At 46.3% G+C, this 21422-nt stretch overlaps 1 protein-coding gene across 2 annotated transcripts in view; it reads left to right on the forward strand.

The window, feature by feature from the left end:
• COPG2 (coat protein complex I subunit gamma 2) overlaps positions 1-21422 on the forward strand; it is a 408642-nt gene that overhangs the window by 264056 nt on the left and 123164 nt on the right. For both annotated transcript variants that reach the window (XM_078677502.1, XM_078677504.1), the window contains one exon: positions 2183-2354. In XM_078677502.1, the coding sequence (XP_078533628.1) occupies positions 2183-2354 (172 nt within the window). The remainder of the gene's footprint in view (positions 1-2182; positions 2355-21422) is intronic.

Consider the following 21422-nt stretch of genomic DNA (forward strand, 5'->3'; position numbering starts at 1 on the left):
GAGAGTGGGCACAATCTCTAATCCTGATTGGGGAGTTTCTACCATCTGCAACGTGGCAGGCACTGAAGAGTGGGCTTCACCTCGCCTCCCCCACTTGAGGGGTTGGGTTTCTACCATCTGCAACGTGGCAGGCACTGAAGAGTAGGCTTCACCTCGCCGCCCCCACTTGAGGGGTTGGGTTAGCAGAGGTGGGCACACCTTCTGGGCTGGCTAATTTTCCTGCCTGTCTTCCCGCCGAAAAGGAGCGGAGGCAGGAAGAGGGCCTGCTCCTGATAGCAGAAGGGGCTGAGGGTCGCATTACAAAGGCGGCAAGGCTTAAAGCCCCCCTGCTACATATGGCTCTTCCTGACCTGGGGAAGGTATGACTACCTCTGCCCAGGAAAGGCTTTGTTTCTGGGCTCAGGGAGCGAAGGCTCCCACCCCAGGGGTCCAGAAACATGTCTTGTGGTGGCATGCTGGTGTGTACCAGTCATGGAATCAACCAGAGGCTGGTTGTTTTTCAAGAGCATCTCAAAGATGCCCTCTGAGTGCATTTTTCATTAAATTCCTCACTGGCATCAGTGTGGGTTTAATGTACTGAGAAGTTTGATACCAAACTTCCCAGTTTTCAGTAAAGCCATTATGGTGCTGTGGAGTTCGTAATGGCAAAGTCCCAGCTCCATATACTGTTAAAGGCATTACTGCACTTACATTGTGTAAGAATTGGTCTAGACACTGTAGGGGTACAGGGCTCATGCGCCTGTACCCTCATCACTGGTGTAGTGCACCCAGTTAGAGGGGTGGATGACCTATGCCAGGAAAGCTGATTGTAGGCATGACAGACAGGGAATTGAGCCATGTCAAGGAGAGAGAGACGGAGTGAGTGAGAGAGAAAGAGAGTGAGAGAGAGAGAGAGAGAGAGAGAGAGAGAGACTGAGTGAGAGAGAGACTGAGTGAGAGAGAGACTGAGTGAGAGAGAGACTGGGCGAGAGACTGGGCGAGAGACTGACTTTTTTAAGCAAAAGTTTGGAGTGATATTTTTTCTGGATGCATGCTACTGTTTCCTGAGTGACTCCTAGGGTGAAGTGGCAACCTATCGAGCCACTCTCAAGAGGATGTGGCCTTAAGGCTAGAGCGGTCGACCTCGAAACTGGGGAACCAGGATCAAATCTCGGCAACAACGCTTACCATCCTCTGATTGTGGGCAAATTACTTAATCTCACGGTGCCTAACAAAAATGAATGTGCCCATCTGTAACAAAACTGGTGCTCATGTAAAGCGCTCTGATACCCGATATGTTCGAGCCGAGTTAATGCTATCTAAAACTAAAACAAAAAAGTAACCCAGTGGCTACTGCACTTGGCCTGCAGTGACTTGAACCCATTGGCTCTGGTGAGCCGACAAGGATTCATCCTCCTTGAAAACCAAATGAGACCCATAAAGATTTCTCTTACCTTAATGGTGGCCTCTTCATTTCTGTGGGTGGTGGGGTAATACGTTTTTGCACATCTTTGGACACATTTGTTGGTTTAGTTGCATCAAGCATATTCCAGGACCCAAAAACCAAAACGCAAACTGTGCATACTGAAACTAACATTAATATTATCATTAGTGTTTGATCGGAGTCTTCAAAAGCCTTTAAAATGTTGCAGACATGAGCACTCCCGAAAAGAGCAGAGACCAACCTTCTATTGTAGAATATTTGCCCTAGGGCTCGGTGTTAGCTAAAAGTATAGTGCCTAGCACTAAAGATCTTTAGCACTGGTATGGTCCTCTGTCTCAGTGTTCTGATGTAGGATGTTTATCTTTGTTTAGTGTGTAGTCCTTTTCATTTCCCCGTAAATGGATACATTTTTACCTTCTGCCTAGACGTTCCGTTTCTAAAGTGTTGTCATTTTGTAAACTGAGTTTAGTGTCTAATCCTGTGCCCTCTAGTACGTCTTGACTGCTTGATCCCTGTACGAATGCTAAAAGAAGTATACTAGGTGAACAGTTGAGGTGTTCCAGCCCAGGCCATAAATGGCAAGTGATAATGATAATTGTATTTCTCCTGGCCTGTAGCATTACTTATTTCTTTGCAAACTAGCAGGTACTGTCTTCTCGTTCCCAGAACATAATTGTGAACTGCAGCTAGTAGCGAGATATTCAATATTGCTAACGAGCAGCAGATGCTGCCTAACATGTTTACTTCTTTTACTTGCAGTTTGACTGTACAAATACATTGAATGACCAGGTTTTGGAGAAAGTAACTGTGCAGATGGAGCCGTCTGATGCCTATGATGTAATCCATTACATACCAGCCATGAGCCTCTCGTACAACCAGCCTGGGATATGCTACACTCTTGTGAGGATGCCCGAGGATGATCCATCGACAGGTGCTAACAATAAGCCTGTTTTATGTTGGTGTACCTGTGAAAGTTTAGTTTTTAGGCCAGCTTTCAGAATTTGTAACAAAGTACCCAACTATGAACACTTTCTGTTGGGGGAAATCCTGTTTCAGTAGTTTATTAATTATGGGTAAAAGCAGACTTCAGTATATCCCTGGATGCCAATGTTTCTCTCCGACAAAGGGCAAAGTTCAAGCCATTGACCTCTAATCAAATTTTAGAGTAAACCGAGGTGGCATTCCAAAAGCAGGACGGAACATATACAGTGCAAGTTAGATTGACAACTGTCACAATGTTAGAGCAGTTTTTCATGTGAAAGAGACTGATAATAGAATACAATGGAGATAGCCATGGGCTTTGTCATTTGAGCACACGTTTCAGATACATAACCTGAAATATCTGTTTTTATTCAAATGAACTTTTATTAAAATAACGTTATATGTATTTTCCTTTCAAATATTCATTAATTTCTTGGATGCTTCATGTGGGACTTTACATATATGTCTGATTGCCATATGACTCTATTCGATATAATTTTCAGCAAACTTTCTGCCCGATTCACCAAGCCATTTTCAGCTCTAAACCTACATTTGCGGCTTAAATTTGCACGAAGTACACCTTCTAGGTTTTCACAAACTAAAATATTTGTAAACTGCTCTCAAACCATTTTTCACCTTGGAAGTGGTCGGACATTTGCTTGTCTAAAGTGCTTAAATACATTTCTTTCCATTGCTAGAAGGGAACACCACCATACTTCATGAGGGTATAGATGGGTTTCTGTACAGGAAACACCCATGCCCCTGATGACGAGTAAAAAAAGAAAAACAAGTAATTGCAGAGTGGTGTTCTGTTTTACCAATATGGGAAATGGCATTGTTAAAAATGAAATGTTATTAGTATTTCACGAAAGCTATACTGGCCACGGATGTCCAGGCACACAGCTGTGAGTACAGAAGAATTGTACATCTGCACCTGGGTGCAAGAATACTTTTACTTGTACAGATTTATTATTTGCCTTGTGAATTGAGCCTTTTTAGGTTGAGGGACCGTAGGCTTGGCCATAGGCCAAGCCGGTAGTCCGGAGAATTATTGTTTCTTAGAGTGGCTGCTTTATCCCGCCTCTCTTTTCGTCTCTCCTCCATTGGCTGGCTTCCTAAACGGAGGCCAGCCATTGGAGGAGAGAGGCGTCACTCCAATTTAGCCCCGTCTTTTTCGGATTCGGGGGCGTAAGTTTTGCTGTTCTTTAGACAGTGACGTCATGCGTCACTCAAAACAGCAAAACCACGCCCCCGATTCCGGAAAATTCGGAAGCCTGCGGCCGCCATTTTTCTTTTCCCCGCAGTGAAGGTGAGCCTCGAGCCTCTGCCTCTGCCCCTGTTTGTGCTGTTTTTATGCCACACGTCTCCACAGCTTCGCTGCTCCCACAGTCACACCACCCCAGTAAGCAACAGGTAATGATGCGGCTTTACAAAATCGCCAGACAAACAGCGGGACCAAAGGAGACCTTGGGAAGAAGCTCCCGCAGCCTCTCGATTCCCACAGCTCTGCGACCCTCAGCTGGGAAGTGAGTAGTGGGGCCAGACAGGCAGGCAGACAGCGAAGTGGAAGCAGGCAGCGTCTTCTCTGCTCCAGCGGCTCTGCGGCACCAGCAGACGCGCAGGTAGGTGGTGAAATCAGCGGGGTCGACCCTACTCCATGGCCCTTGGATAGCACTTAAAAAGTTATGTTTTAAGCTTAGCAGCAAGCTATCTGTTGGGAGCGCAAAATGCTGTTTGTAGGGAGCATAGGTGGAGGATCACTGCGGCGCTAGCGGTGGAGCCTGTTTGCTTTAACTCACGGGGCTCGTGAAAGAGGGGCTGTGAGGGTACAGCGGTGTGGAGAGGGGCAGTGCTCTTAGCGTCTGTCAGGCGCTTTCCTTTGTTACTTTGTTCCTTCTGGTACTCGCTGAGCCCGACGAAGATATGGAGCCGGGAGCTGCGGGATGGATGCAGGAGGAGTTACCGGGCTGCAGGTTAACACTCCTACCACATTATAGCGGAAATTGATAGTGCTCCCTGCTACAAACTAATGTTTCCTGGGCGAAACAATGTCTCACGTCGCTGACCTTATTCCTCGGTTCTGTAGCGAACTACGTCGACCTCTGCTGATAAGGAGTCCAGTTCATGCATCCCCTTTCACTCCATACATAATGCACCAGCATGTAACGGAACTTGCGAGTAATGGTCCACCATGTGTGTAACGCGTCCCCCATCACGTGCCACCCCCCCATCCCGTGTTGCCTCCTACACCCCCTTCCCCCCACGCCCCCATCTCGTGCCGCCCCCCCCACCACCACCTCCGCATCACTGAAGTGCTCGTACCCCTCACTGCTGGTTACCGCAACTCCAATATTTTTTCACCCCTTCACAGATGAGCGATTTAGTTACAGCTTCCTGGTGAGCCATTCTCATAGAGGGTGCTGACAGAGGAATGGGGTGTTAAAACACTCTGTAGCCACATTATAAGGAAATGTTTACAGTTTACCGTTACACAAGCATCCCCTCGGGAACCTGGGTCAGCGAGCCATGCTTTTACGAGGGCCTAATAAGTGAGCACAAAAAACTGCATAGCAAACAACTGGATGCATTACATTTGTTTCAAGAAGTGTTTTTCTTTGCACCCAGACATATCATGGGGCAGTGCCTCGTTCACCACAAAAAACGAGTCCGCAATGCACACTGGGTCTTTCCTTTAGTCGTGCCTTTTGATACCTCAAAGGAGCAATCTGCTTGCCCATTTAATTGGCTTTAACTATGTGTGGACGTAACGTCATGCTCTTAGGCATATATATTTTAGTAGCCATCGTTGCCGTAGGCATGCTTGTAATGTAATACTCGCCTTCGGAATGATATCTGGTACACTGTAATTCACTTGAAATGAATTGCTCTTGTCTGTTCTTTGTACTTTCTTACTCCGTTTATGTCGGTAGCTGGCTGGGTGCTTTGATGTCTGTTATTGTTTTCTTTGTATTTTCCCATCAGATCTTTCGTCTTGTGTTGCTTTAGTCCCAGCCGTAGTCGCACTGTTGTCTGGTCCCACTTTCAGATTTGTCCTTCTGGGTGGGAATCTCTTTTCCAACGGTGAAGAGCTGGGGCCCACGAAATCTGCATGCATCTGCGTGTGTGTGTGTGTTTTTCAAATTTGTCTGCTTGCATGCTTGCCCTGAGTCCCCATGACTCTGACCTCTTTACTATCCCCCCCCCCCACCCGGACACACAGCTGTTCCCTTGTGACCGTTTTTAGGTCGAGGGCCACCCCTCCAGCGCTGTAAACAGAGGAGGGAGGTTCCTGCCGAACAGGCCCGACATCCCTGGAAGAACACTCAGCTCGCGAGACTGTCGTGTTAAGAAGCTCTGGCGTGCCCTGAGCCCCTGGCCAGGGCCCCTACAGACACTTCTATTGCAAGTTGCCAAGGGCAACTCGTCAAGGGGGCGTCGAGTGAATTGTGCCACTGTAAGCAGGATGGCAACCTCGACTCAGGGTCGGATTGGGATCACAATTCGGCCCGGGCACTGACGAAAAAAGTGGCCCACATTCAAGAGGAGTGGCCCATATTTAAGGGGCGTGGCCCACATTCAAGGGGCGTGCCCTTGCATGAAACACCATTTGCACAGACAAGGAATGAAAGTGGGAGGATACTGTTCTTGCACAGGACACAGGGCCAAGGTGACAATGGCCTACATGCTGAGCAACTAAAAAAAATAGCAAGGCCCCTTTCTGTCTCAAAATTATTCCAGCCCTCCAGCACAGGAGCACCTGAAAAGCAGCAAAGCCCCTGCTATTACTAACCTACTTAGCCCTCCCCAGACCTTCAGCTCAGGAGCACATGAACAGAGGTAAGGCCCCTGCAATTAGTAAATTAATCAGCCCTCCAGGCCTCGGGAAAATGTCCTGGCAGGGGAGCACAAAACACAGCTTTCTGGGTCATCCAAGGTAGCCAGGTAGCCAGGGGGGGGCTGAGGTGAAGCTGGTGCATGGGAAGTGCCTTCCCAGTGTGTTCTGGCAGTTTGAGTGTTTATCATTTACTGTAGTATTACCCTTGTACCTGTGTATGGTACCCTTTTGTAACTTGCACACGCCACTTTTCTCTGGTATCACACTGTATGCTACCTCTCACTTTTGTTTTCTTTAGATACTTGCACAAGTGCCACCATTGCCTACGTAACGTTTGTTCTTGTGCTGGAGTGTCTGCCATTTATTGCAGTACTATACCTCTACTTGTACTTTGTACGCTTTTGTAACCTGCACACATATCACTTTTTCGTCCTGTAATGTAACGATTGCTACCTCATGTATTTTGGTTGCTCACTATTGTCACTTTTGATTCATGTAACTTAACGTTTGCTTTTGTAATTTGTCCACTTGTAATTTTTCTCCTCATGTATTATTGTTGTTCCTAGTGTGAAGCGCTCGGACACCTTCGGGTAAAGTCCGCGCTATATAAAATCGCATAAATAAATAAATAAAATAAAAAAATTCCAAACATCACCTGGCCCCCACAGCAAGACCCATTCTTCCTCGCCCACTATGCCCTGAATGTGAAGGGCTGTGGGCGAGGTGTTCATACTAACACCGTTTCTGGGCTGCATGGGCCCCAGGGGGGCCGAGGTGAAAATGGCTCAAAGGCCTGAGAAACACCTGGCCCCCAGGGAGGCCGATTCTTGCAAACAATCACCCCTCCCCAGCCCAGCCTCAGCGTGATTGCTTGGCAGGGCAGGGGGTGAAGGAGAGGCCACAGCTGACAATCGCCGTCCGACCGCACAGCGAGGCTGCTTTCATGTTCTCTGTCTGTCTCCATGCACTCTGTGGGCCGTTTTTTTCCCCCCTTTCCTAGTCCACTCTCTGTGGACTGGGACAGGGGAGAAAAAAACGGCCCACTGAGGCACCGGCCCTTCGGCCCATGCCCGAATGCCCGCCTTGCCAATCCGCCCCTGCCTCGACTGTATTAAAGTAGTTGGGTCAATTGAAGCAAACAAGACTACTACACCCATAATGCATTAGGTTGTCACACAAAAGCACAGGGCTGGAAGCAATAACATGGAATAGCCTTTACATCTGATTACAATTAGATGATGTAATAGCAAGTCGCTACTTACAGAGCTTATAAACGGCATGTGTGATATGAATCGGTATATAAACAAACATTGGCAAATCCAATAGGTGTCGTCTTTTGTTTCTATCTCACTACCAAAGAACATCCCTCTCCCTCACTACCTCACTCTTTCACTACCTCACTCTCTCTCTCTCTCACTACCTCACTCTCTATCTACCTCTCTATCTCACTTCATCACTCTCTCTATCTCCCTACTCTCTACCTCACTCCCTCTCTTTCTATCTCACTAACTCACTTTCACTCTCTTTCACTACCTCACTCTCTCTCACTACCTCACAACATCCCTCTCCCTCAGTAACTCACTCTTTCACTACCTCACTTTCTCTATCTCACTACCTCACTCTCTCTCTGCTAATGCAATAGGTCTCACATATGCAAACAATTCAGCTATTGCCAATAGAAATGACAATGCCATTTATTTAGGGAAAAAAAAATACAACAATTATGAGCAATGCCAATAGCTCTACCTATAATATTGCCGAGACCATTGCATTGTAAATGCTTGTTATCTAACCTCACAAATATGACTTCATGTCAGCTGGGTCTTCAGATTGCTCCTAGAGTGCAAATGTCACCATCATTGGTGCCAGAGCATAGCATACCCCACTATATTGCAAGCATTATATCACAATCCAGTTATTCCATCTACTGCATCAACCTAAGTCACTACATAGTACGCTAACATTGTAAGTATGATAGATTAACCCCTTCGCTGCTAGGCCTTTTCCCCTCCTGTGCTAAGCCTTTTTTTGGCGATTTGGGGAAGTGCGCGCTTAGGCCCCTGTAACTTTTTGACCACATAAGGTATACACGCCAAATTTGCGTCCTTTTCTTCCAACATCATGTGGATTCTAAAGGTGCCCAGGGTTTGTGGATTCCCTTGGAGGGGTCCCAAAAATTAACCAAAATACAGTGAAATGTTTTTTTTTTCAGAAAAATGGGAAAAACGGGCTGCAAATGAAAGTCTCTGGGTTTTTCCCTGCAAATATTATCAACAAGCATTTACAATGCAACGGTTTCGCTTTTGCAAAAGTTAGAGCTATTGGCATTGTAAATGATTTTTTTTTTATTTATGTGTTGGTTTTGAAAACAGATAAATAAATGGCATTGTAATTTACATTGCCAACAGCTTAATCTCTCGCAAATGTAAGACCTATTGTACCCTACTGGACGAGCTCAGCAGACAGCAATTACTACCACACACACACACCCAGAGCCAGCCACACACACACACCCAGAGCCACACACACACACACCCAGAGCCACACACACACACACCCAGAGCCACACACACACACACACACCCAGAGCCACACACACACACACACACACACACACACACCCAGAGCCACACACACACACACACCCAGAGCCACACACACACACACACACACACACACACACCCCCCCCCCCAGTCTGTTTTATCCATGTATTAAGTATTCTGAACTGGCCTTTTGCCACTTGTTTTTTAGTGATTATTGCACAGCCTTATTAAGCCGACTTCAACATGATTAATTACTGTGTATTTAAGAAATTCTGATGGGCTATTTTTTATTTCTTTTTAATTTTAAAACATTTTTGGATGGTGTGTATTTACATTGTGCTTTAGTGGCCTGATGACCGAATAAAGCTTATTGAATTGAATTGAAACAATATATTTATTGTATAATTTTTATTGAAAATATTCAACAAAAACATATAAACGCTGAAAGGGTAGAGAGGGTAAAGGGAGAAAGGAAAAAAAGAGAAGCAGTATTACAATATAAATGTAAAATAAGACATTATGAAATTCACCTTGCTGTAATAGGTAAGTGTGAAGTTAAATACTAACCAAAGATCTTTCTTCCAATGTGATGGGGATGGGAACTTCCTGTACCTACTGCTAAGTAATGAAGTAATGTAATATATATAATGTATACATTCTAGCGTAAAGTAAATTAGTAACAAACAGATATGTATGATCGTTCATATAAAGAGGGGCTGCCATTCAGCACACCTACAACAACTTAAAATATTATATTTAGTAGGTATGATTGCAGTGAAGACCATATCTTTTTCAGCCTGGACGAGGGCAGGAGTAGGTTTGCATAGAGCTCGAGATGGGCGTTACAGTAAAAGAAACAATAGTTTAGTGACCTCCCTAAACAACAAAACCCAGGCAGAATTATCTAAGACCAGTCTTTCCTGCTGCTACCTTTTATAACAGAATTGCATTTTGATGGCCCCTTCAGAAAGAAATGAAGATGAATCATTCTCTCTAACTTTCCTTTCTTTGAATGGCATTTTAATATGTGCTTGTGCAAGTTATTATCAGTGTTTTTATAATTTTGGTGGGATCTTATCAGTAATTATAGGCTTAAACCCAATACAGAATAGCCTGTCCATAGTACATCTTGTTTGAGTTATGCATTTCTTTCTCTACCTGGCAAAGAGTGTCTGTGGCTAGGTGCAGTGTAAGTTATAGCACTTGTAATAGTTCTATTTGGTTAGCACCTGCATAAGTGTGCCTGTGTGTGACTTGGGCGCAAATGTTCCAAAAGAGCCCATAAGTGAAGAGAAAGCACTGTCATATATGGTAGACCCAAGGCTAGCGCTTTGGCCATGCACACGTACACAGCCCCGATGTTGATAGTAAAGTGACAGTCCTGCAGAGCCTTTCTTGTGCTGTGTGTCAGGTGGAAGGGGCAGATCCTTTGGGGTCTCTATGACTGAAGTGCTCAGCAATAAAATTATCCTGCGTCAGTAGCAGGCAGGTTACATAGAACCATACTGTTCTCTGGCTGTCTCTGCAGTGTCCAACGCTGGAGAGGAGGAGCCTCTTGGAAGCTGGACCAACTAGCAACCGGAGGCATTAACTGGGTGACACATGAAGATTGTCAACCTAGTGCATGGAAAATATGAGATCCGATTCCATGTCCAGGGTGTGTGCACTATCCTGAGGCACCAAGCTGTGTCTATGTGTCTGTGTTGCAGTATTTCATCCAGGGGATTTACATGTACTGGTTGTTCGGTGCAGACAAGTGTCAGTCCATCAGACAAACCCAAAGGCTCATGTCACTTGCCTCACCATCTGCTATGCCCACTATTTGCTGATGGAGACCCTTGGGATGGTAGATGTGCTTCAATTCCAGTAGGAAGTAGCAACCACAGGGTGATGTGCAAAGCTAATTTTTCGATAAGATTCATGGCTATTAGGTTCAATAACATTCAATGGATTTGTGAAACAAATGTCTGAGTTAACTTCTTGGATTGAAATAGTCTTGAAACCCAGCCTGCATAAACCTTCCCACTGTAGCCATAAGGCTGCTCCTGTGAGCCTACTCTGTACCAGGGAAGCAGTTAGTTAATACGTATCCATGGTCGGCAGCTTGTACTTGACTAGGTAACACCAAGCAGAAGCGATGCCCAATGTACACATTGACTTTAATAATGGATTGAGCTTGTGTATCGGGAACCGTCTATGTAGACATGAATCCAGCATATATACCCTATCAGTTATGCACAACAGTAGTTTATTACTCCATAAAGCACTTTGTGGTACCATTAGGCTAGGCAAGTATTATACAAATGCACCACCAGGGAATGCCACGTTCCACTGACTGCTACTATTGATCCGGGCATCGTGTTGTTGTGCACGGTGAGTGGCTGCGGTGGGGATGCACATGCTTTAGGTGATTTATTCTGTTGACAGCTGTTTTTTTCTTTTTTTTACTCTGATGAAAACAGACAAACATTCCTACAGCAGCAACAGAGAGAGTCCGTACCGGGTTTTTGCGCTGACCGCCAATTGGGGTGTGCTTCAGGCTTCGAGGAGACGCAAGGAAGGACGCTGAGAGGCTGAGACCCCGAAATTGTTGCCTCACGCTTCTGTGATTTCCAGCTCCCAGTTACCCAACCCTGCTGAGGCGCTGGGCAGGCTGAGCCGAGCGAAGCAGAGGCGGAGCGTGCTGTGGGGTGCATGGTGGGGCCGAGTTGGTGTTGGTGTTGCACCAGCGTGAGTCTGCGCCGTGCCCTCCATGCCTTGAAACCACAGCAATAACCACATACTACCACAGCTTTCCTTGAAACCACAGCAATAACCGCAGACTACCACAGCCTGCCACGGCCAGCATTGTGCACTGAGCGGATCTGAGAGCTGAGAGGCTCAGAGAGGTACGGTACAGCGCAGCGGGGCACCGGTGAGGAGCTGGCAGCAGCGAACAGGGTGTAGAGCTCACAGAGGGCCATGAGAGAGTGAGGAGGAGAGCGTGACTACCTCTAGTGGAGGTCACAGAGTGAAGAGCCCAGGCATGCTCACATAGGGGGCCCGATAGGTCGCGTGAGGCTCGTGGTGCTTCCAGCGAGCCCTGCTCTGGTCCTCTCTCATTATCTCCCTATCTCTCGCTGATCTTCTCGCTCCACTCTTAGCATCCTCGGTAACCCATATTCCCTTTCCTCTCCTCTCCTCGCCTCATTTTATCATCGTCACCGCCTATACTACCTACCAAGTGGACTCGCAATTGGTGGGACTAGCCGAATTGGAACCACTGCACAGAGCGGAGTAGGAAAAAAAAGGAAGAAGAAGGAGTAAAGAATAACAGAATAAAAGCAAAAAGTAACAAGCACTCACCTGAGGAACAACGGAGGCCCAGCACGGAGCGGGCATTTCGGCAACCCCGCCCACGGCCATGTGCGCTCGAAAAACATGAAGCACGGGGGGGGGCGGGAACGGACAGCGGTCTGGTCTCTGGGTCCGGTGTGGACGTCAGGAGGGAGCGCAGGCTACGGAGAGTACCAGGGGCGCCCAGGGGACAAAGAGCGGTGCGAGCCTCGCTGGAAACGCGGCTCGCACCGCGGCTGTGCTCACACGCTGCGGGACTCATGGGGGTGCCTGCAGCAGCCCGGGTTAGGAGAGCCAGTGTGAGGAGAGGGAGGCGGGGTGGAGGGAGCAGGGCAGGCCGAGCAACTCCATTGTCTGCCGTGAGCCGGGTGACTAATCTTCCGTCGTGGGACCCAAAAAAAATGGCGGCCAGCAACTCCTGAATTTTTCAGGTTGGGGGCGTGTTTACAGGGGCGGGAACGGCGCACAGACAACGGGAGGGGGCGGGAAAGGGTAATCAAAAGGCAGAGCACTCACCTGGGAACGCCCAGGGAAAAAATCTCGGGAACGCCCCCGAATCTGGTCCGGCCTTGACGGACAGATCTCTGTTCCAATGGCTAGCCTCCATTTATGGAGCTAGCCAATGGGACAGGGGGGCGTATTCCAGAGTCCTTACTGAAATCAAGAGATTTCTCTGGAGGCGGAGTTAAGAGCTCCGCCCTCCAGCGAAACCTAAAAAAGGGTTTGTGGGGCTGAAATCTCCATTTTCTCAGCTTTTAGGGAATGACAGTCTTTTGTCAGAGAACCAACATTTTTCACACAGTTTTGGCATTTTTCTGGGACATAGCCTATTTTTGCTATTTTTAGAGCTTTCAACCACCTTCCAGTTAATGGTAGAAATGAGTTTGAAAGCAATAATGGATCCTGGAAAGCTATACATTTTCGAAACGTAGACAAAATTCTGAATTCAGAAAGGGGTCATTTGTCTAAATCCATGAAGGTTTCTTTATAGAAACTAACAGTTAAGTATTGGAATAATTGAAAATTTGTTGGAAAAAACAGCATTTTGTCTCAACGTTTTCACCTATAACTTATTATAATTTTGACAGCTCTTGGAAAGCAATATAGCGTTACATCCGTTAGACCTTCCTGGTTGTGGGGATATATAGGACTTGTAGTTTCACCAAGAACCCGACGAACCCAGATCCAAAAACTGAGCAGCAACTTGCAATGGTATTTTATTATTTACTGGGTATAGAGCACTTATTCTTGGAAAATGTATACATGGAAAAATCTGTATGAAAGACACCTATGTATTTCTGAATTGGGTACAAATTATAGAGTTTAGAAACAGTATATATTTGCACATTTTCACAATTGGGAATACTCATACTAGCATGAGAATTATTGGTCATTTTTGAAAAAGATTTTTTTTTACACAATGTCTTTCATTGGGAAGGGAGAAATGCATGAAAACTCAATTGGTAATAACAGTTGATTTACAAATCTGAATTACCCTAAGTCTCCCGATAAAAACGGTACCTCACTTGTGTGTGTTGGCCTTGTGCCTGCAACAGGAAACGGCGCAAAATGCAACGTGGTCACACCTCAATTTTGCAGTTAAAAATTGACCCTTTTATGGCAAAGTGCCTAGCTGTAGTTTTTGCACCCTAGCTCTGCCGGCACCTAGGGAAACCTAGCAAACCTATACATTTTTGAAAAGTAGACACCCTGTGGAATTCAGGATGGGGTGACTCGACTGCCTACCACCAGGTTCTGTTACCCAGAATCCCTTGCAAAGCTAAGAAATTGACCAAAAAAACGCATTTTCCTCACATTTCTGTGGTGGAAAGTTCTGGAATCTGCGTGGATCAACAAATTTCCACCCACCCAGCCTTCCCCCGGGTTTCCCGAAAAAAATGGTACTTCACTTGCCTGGGTCTGCCTAGTGCCTGCGACAGGAAACTGCGCAAAACGCAACGTGGTCGCACCGCAATTTTGCAGTGAAAACGTGCTCTTTTTTGGCAAAGAGCCGACCTTTTTGTTTTTGAACCTAGCTCTGCCGGCACCCAGGGAAACCTAGCAAACCTATACATTTTTGAAAAGTAGACACCCAGGGGAATTCAGGATGGGGAGACTCGACTGCCTACCACCAGGTTCTGTTACCCAGAATCCATTGCAAAGCTAAGAAATTGACAAAAAAATGCATTTTCCTCGCATTTCTGTGGTGGAAAGTTCTGGAATCTGCGTGGATCAACCAATTTCCACCCACCCAGCGTTCCCCCGGGTCTCCCGAAAAAAATAGTACCTCACTTGCCTGGGTCTGCCTAGTGCCTGCGACAGGAAACAGTGCAAAACGCAACGTGGTCGCACCTCAATTTCGCTGTGAAATTGTGCCCTTTTTTGGCAAAGAGCCTACCTTTTGTTTTTGAACCCTAGCTCTGCCGGCACCTAGGGAAACCTAGCAAACCTATACATTTCTGAAAACTAGACACCCAGGGAAATTCAGGATGGGGTGACTCGACTGCCTACCACCAGGTTCTGTTACCCAGAATCCCTTGCAAAGCTAAGAAATTGACAAAAAAACGCCTTTCCCTCACATTTCTGTGGTGGAAAGTTCTGGAATCTGCGTGGATCAACAAATTTCCACCCACCCAGCGTTCCCCCGGGTCTCCCCAAAAAAAAATGGTACCTCACTTGCCTGGGTCTGCCTAGTGGCTGCGACAGGAAAGAGCGCAAAACGCAACGTGGTCGCACCTCAATTTCGCAGTGAAATCGTGCCTTTTTGGCAAAGAGCCTACCTTTTGTTTTTGTACCCTAGCTCTGCCGGCACCTAGGGAAACCTAGCAAATCTATACATTTTTGAAAACTAGACACCCAGGGGAATTCAGGATGGGGTGACTCGACTACCACCAGGTTCTTTTACCCAGAATCCCTTGCAAAGCTAAAAAATTGTGAAAAACAAATGCATTTTCCTCACGTTTCTGTGGTGGAAAGTTCTGGAATCTGCGTGGATCAACAAATTTCCACCCACCCAGCGTTCCCCAAGGTCTCCCGAAAAAAATGGTACCTCACTTGCCTGGGTAGGCATAGTGGCTGCAACAGGAAAAGGTCCAAATCGTACGGTGGAGAATTTAAAATAACCTAGAGCAAAACTTCCTTGATTTTTGACGGGGGGGGGGCACCTGAGTTTTTGGCCTGGGGCTCGGCGGCCATCTTTGGAAACTACCAAACCTAAACAGTTCTGAAAACTAGACACCCGGGGAAGTCCAGGGAGGTATGGCATGCGTGAGTCCCCCAATGTCTTCCTACCCAGAATGCCTTGCAAACCTTAAAATTAGGTAAAAAAATCACTTTTCCAAACTTTATTGCGTGGGATCTCCATGCCGGCAAAAATGTCCTACCACCCAGCGTTCCCCTTGTTCTCTCGAGTAAAATGATACCTCACTTGTGTGGGTGCCCCAAAGCAGAAAAGGCTAAAAATGAATTTTTAAAAATTGTAGTATTTTGGATTGACAAATTAAGCACCTCACCTTAGTCACAGGCCTTTGGCCCACCCACACAAGTGAGGTATCATTTTATTCGGGAGAACGAGGGGAACGCTGGGTGGTAGGACATTTGTGCCGGCACGGAGATCCCACGCAAAAATGTATGGAAAAGTGTTTTTTTAACCTAAATGTAAGGTTTGCAGGGATTTCTGGGTAGGAAAACATTGGGGCACCCATGCATGCCATACCTCCCTGGACTCCCCCGGGTGTCTAGTTTTTAGAACTGTTTGGATTTGGCAGTTTCCAAAGATGCCCGCCGAGCCCCGGGCCAAAAACTCATGGGAGCCCCCTTGCAAAACCAAATTGTTTTGAATGAATTAAGTTTTCAATTTGAGAGTGTGCGATTCTTGGGACAATATTGCATGGAAATTGTGACAGACAATTTCAAGTTTACAGGAGATTGTGGACAAAAAAAACCAATAGAATTCACCAGAAAGACATGACCATATACTCCCATGGTTTAACAATAATATCTAAATTTAGTAAGGTATTTATAGCTATAATGTACACCTTAACACAGTTACTCAAAAGTCAAACATTCAAGCACGGCTATCTATTCCTCAAAGACACACACATACAGGTTGGATTTGGCACGAGGGTGAGTGAAGGTTCAGTACATAAAATTTTATTAACAAGATATTTCAACAAAATGAAATGCTCTGTCAATAAATAAATGCATAAAAACCGAATCAGTGACTCGCAACTCGTGAGCTGTAAAGTCACGACAAGGCAACAACCGTTTTACAGGCCATTCACGCACCTTCATACCTGATACACACCAGACCATTGACACCATCCGGAAGGAAAAGCAACACATTACAACATTCACAATAAGGGACAAGGTACACCCTACTTCAAAAAGAGAAAAAAGACAAATATTACTGCACAGCCATCTAATCCGCAAGCACACACACATACTGGTTGGATTTGGCACGAGGGTGAGTGGTGATTCAGTACATACAATTGTATTCGCAAGTAATTTCTCAAAAATGAAATACACTGCGTATAATTGAAAGTATGATAAACTGAACCACTGACTCACAGCTCGTGAGCTGTAAAGCCACGTCAAGGCACCAACCTCTTTACAGGCCATTCATACACCTTTCGTACGTGTGACACATACAAAACATTCACACCGCCAGCCGCGGACCCATCACATTACAACTTTCACACCAGCAGACAGCGCCATTCAAGGGCCCATTACTTTCACACGCCCACATTTCTGACACTGCAACTACACAAAATGATGGACTGCGTGGAGTGTCACTCAACTAGCAGTGTGTGTAGTGACCAACAGAAAGTAACTACTCACACACCGCCAGCCGAGCGCCAGTCCACCCACACCACCATCCAAGCACCAGACCATGCACACCGCCAGCCAAACACCACTCAGCGCGCACCGACAGCCAAGAACCACTCCACACACACCACCAGCCAAGCACCACTCCACGCACACCGCAAGCCAAGCGCCACTCCACACACACCGCCAGCCAAGCACCACTCCACACACACCACCAGCCAAGCACCACTCCACACACACACCACCAGCCAAGCGCCACTCCACACACACACCACCAGCCAAGCACCACTCCGTGCACAGACAGCCAAGTACCACTCCACACACACCACCAGCCAAGCGCCACTCCACACACACACACCACCAGCCAAGCGCCACTCCACACACACCACCAGCCAAGCACCACTCCGTGCACAGACAGCCAAGTACCACTCCATGCACACCATCCAGCCAAGAACCACTCCACACACACCTCCAGCCAAGCATCACTCCACACACACCACCAGCCAAGCGCCACTCCACACACACCACCAGCCAAGGACAAATCCAAACACAACACCAGGCATGCACAAGACCACACACACCGCCAACCAAACACCAGACCACGCACACCGCCAGCCAAGCACCAGTCCACAGACACCGCCAAAAAAGCACCAGTCCACAGACACCGCCAGACAAGCACCAGTCCACAGACACCGCCAGACAAGCGCCAAACCATGCACACAGTCAGACAATGGACACTGCACGCAAACCAACATCATACTTAAGTTTTTCTTTTAAATAAAAGAAAAAACGAAAACAAATTGATACAAATCTACTAACACAACAACTAAATCTAAAAAGACTACACAAATGGCAACTTTGAAACTGAACAGTAAGTTTTAAAGAATAAAGACCAACCAGTTCACTTTATCACTCATGGATGCTCCCAAAAATTCTTTTGCGTGTGGTACAATCTAAAACAAGCAGGTACACACAGCCCGGGGTTTGCAGGGCAGTTGGAGCAGTACATACGAACCTCCTTCCGCAAACCTCTTCGCCAACAGACTCTACATCTCCGACTGGGAAAGTCTTTTGAGGTTGTAGGAGGAATTTGATCAGGAAAGTGGCGATCTTTCAATCTGGCAACATCCTCCACCACTCCAACTCTAGGAACACTTGCCTGTTCCACTAAAACAAGGCTGCCTATTACAGACTCCTGAAACTTTACAAAAGTTATCTTTGACTGGGGACAAGATTTCTGGAACACAACAAAAGCATTAAAGGTTGCCAAGTGGAAAAGATGGATAGCTAACTTTTGTACCAAATGTAAGCCTTACGAAGAGCAGCATACGGTTCCAACCTCTGATCTACTCTGTCAACACCACCCATGTGCCTATTATAGTCTAAAATGCACACAGGTTTGCGCACTTCTGCAACCTGACCCCAAACAGTCACCGGTTCAGTGCTTTCATCATGTATGGAAGTCAACATGTAGACATCTCTCTTGTCTGAAAACTTCACAGCTAGAAGCTCCTCACAACGCAATGCACTGCACTGTCCCCGAGCAAGCTTTCGACAAACAAGTTCTTTTGGGAAACCTTTACGGTTTGAGCGGATTGTGCCACAAGCAACAGTGTCCACTTTGGCCAATTCCCTGAACAACCGCACACCAGTGTAGAAGTTATCGACATACAAATGATGGCCTTTGTTAAAAAATCCACGACCAAGTTCCCACACAATTTTCTCAGTCACTCCAAAAGTCGACGGACAACCAGGGGGGTTAATCTTGGATTCCTTACCAGTGTACATCCTGAAATTAGAGACATATCCAGTCTCACTGTCACACAGCATATAAAGCTTAATTCCATAGCGTGCCCTCTTACTAGGAATGTATTGCCGAAAAACCAAGCGGCCCTTGAACAACAGCATAGACTCATCCACTGAAATTTCTTTCCCAGGATAAAAGATCTCAGGAAATTGATCAACAAAATGATCAATGACAGGCCGAATCTTGAAAAGACGGTCACAATCAGGGTGATCTCGTGCCAAAGCAGAACTATTGTCAACAAAATGCATCATCCGAAGCAGAAGCAAATACAAATCACGACTCATGACTGCCGGAAATATAGCTGTTGCCATCAAGGGACTAGTAGACCAATATGAAGCCATTGATGGTTTCCTAAGCAAGCACATCAAAAAAGTTAATCCCAAAAACTTTTTCATCTCCTCCAAATTTGTGGGAGTCCATCGGGTAGCTCTAGCGTGGAGCTTAAGGCTGGCACTGTTTACCCTCAAAAAAATTTCAGCATACAAATTAGTCTGCTCTACAATCTCTGCCAAAAACACATCATCCATAAACAACTTGAAAAAATCAATAGGCAAAAAGTTTTCAGTGTTCACCCTACACCCTGGAACACCAGTAAATTCAGGCAATGCCGGCTGCACCATGCCTGGTGCAACCCAGAGGTCAGAACTTTCAACGTCAAGTCTTGCAGCCGCAGGCTGCCGCCCAGCTGCCTCTTGTCTCACTACACCAACTGGAAGTCTAGCAGCCCCAGGCTGCAGCCCAGATGTCTCTTGCCGCACTATTGGCACAGCAATGTCCTCCGCAACCACAGGCACTTCATCCACACCAAAAGTAGCTTCATCAGCACTCAGAGTGTCTTCATCATCAGATGAAGCCATGTGTAGAGAAAACTCACTACCTGAATCTTCACCTCCCACCTCTGGCTCAGAATCAGAGTCAGTCTCTGGACCATGGTCAGAGGAAGAATCAAAAAGCATTCCAACAACTTGCTGAGCAGTAATCCGGCGGCTAGCCATTATCCTTACAAATAAAGGAGTCTGCACAAACAACTCAACAACCCCAACACTGTGCAAAGTAAGTTAAAAAAAATGTAAGCCTTTATCACAAATATCTATATTTAATAAAATATACAATTCACTTACAAGAGACAACTACACTCACCAGCACCTACCCTGCAAAGACACAGCAAATAGGCAACGATATCCCACTAGAAAGAAGAAGAAAAAAAACTTACATCTACAGAAGTACACATCAAAAACAAATGCAAAACATGTTTTACAATCACAAAAAACAGAAACCAAACATACTCGTATTACTACACACTTTGCAAAATAAACAATTACATTACAATTAAACAAAAAAAGGTCTCTTACCAAACACATGCAACTACAGAAACAGCAGAACAACAGAACCACCAGTAACGGAACCGCACACTGCAACAATCTAAAGAGAAAATAAAACAATACACATTAGAAGAAACAAAAACAACACACATTACAACAGGCTATGTCACAGGGTATGTCACAAATGGGGTGTCTGTCCCCATGGGGGGCAGAATATAAATCATTATAAACGTGGGCCCCCTGGAAGCAACCCTACGGAGGGCAGAGAGGCCAAATAAAGACACGACAGAACATACTTTTGAAAATAAATGGGCCCAAGGAAGCAACCCTTGGCCAAGGGGTCGCTCCCTATAAAAAAAAAAAAACAATCCCCGGAGTCTAGTGGGCTTTTCTATCCCCCCCTGGGTCCAGAAACGGTAAAAAAAAAGCCGATCTGCCCCCAGGGGGGGGCAGAGCAGTCTACAATATTTATATTGCCCCCTGGAAGCGACCCTTTCCCAAGGGGTCGCTTCCTTTATAAATATAATAAAATCCCTGGTGTCTAGTGGGCTTTTCTGCCCCCCCTGGGTCTAGATGCGGCCCAAAAAACGGCTGATCTGCCCCCAGGGGGGGCAGACAAGTCTAAAAAAAATTATGGGCCACTAGGAAATGACCCTTCCCCAAGGGGTCGCTTACTTTATAATTATAATCAAATCCCTGGTGTCTAGTGGGCTTTACTGCCCCCCCTGGGTGCAGATCGGACAAAAAAACGGCCGATCTGCCCCAGGGGGGGCAGAAAAGTCTGAAAAATTATTTGTCCCCCTAAGGAAGCGACCCTTGCCCAAGGGGTCGCTTCCTTTATAAATATAATTAAATCCTTGGTATCTAGTGGGCTTTTCTGCCCCCCCTGGGTCCAGACGCGGCCCACGCTGTGCGCGCTGACGTCACCAGGAAGCGTGGGGTGGCCAGGGGGTGGCAGCGGAAAGTCTTCCGCTGCCATCCCTGCTACAAAGACCATGATCGATGCCCCAGGGGGGGAGGGCCTACTTAAAAGTCTGGGAGGCTGTGAAGCAGCACATTGTCACCAAATATATGCAGGAGTACGAGGAACTGAACAATAGTTCCGAAGTTGCTTTCTCAATCAATCAATCAAATTGCATTTGTATAGCACAGCACTGTCGCATCTAGGGGTATCTGAGCGTTGTGTCTCCGTCAAAGAGCCAGGTCTTGAGTCTATTTCTGAAGTCTTTTTTTTTTTTGTTAAACATTTTATTAGGTTTTAAGGCACAAAATCACCGCAGTCGAATAATCCCCCTCCCCCCAAATGAACATACACAGTGCAGCACCTAAGTGTTCCAGTACGTGTGC

This window comes from Lissotriton helveticus, chromosome 1_1, assembly GCF_964261635.1.
Source record: "Lissotriton helveticus chromosome 1_1, aLisHel1.1, whole genome shotgun sequence".
Lineage (NCBI taxonomy): Eukaryota > Metazoa > Chordata > Amphibia > Caudata > Salamandridae > Lissotriton > Lissotriton helveticus.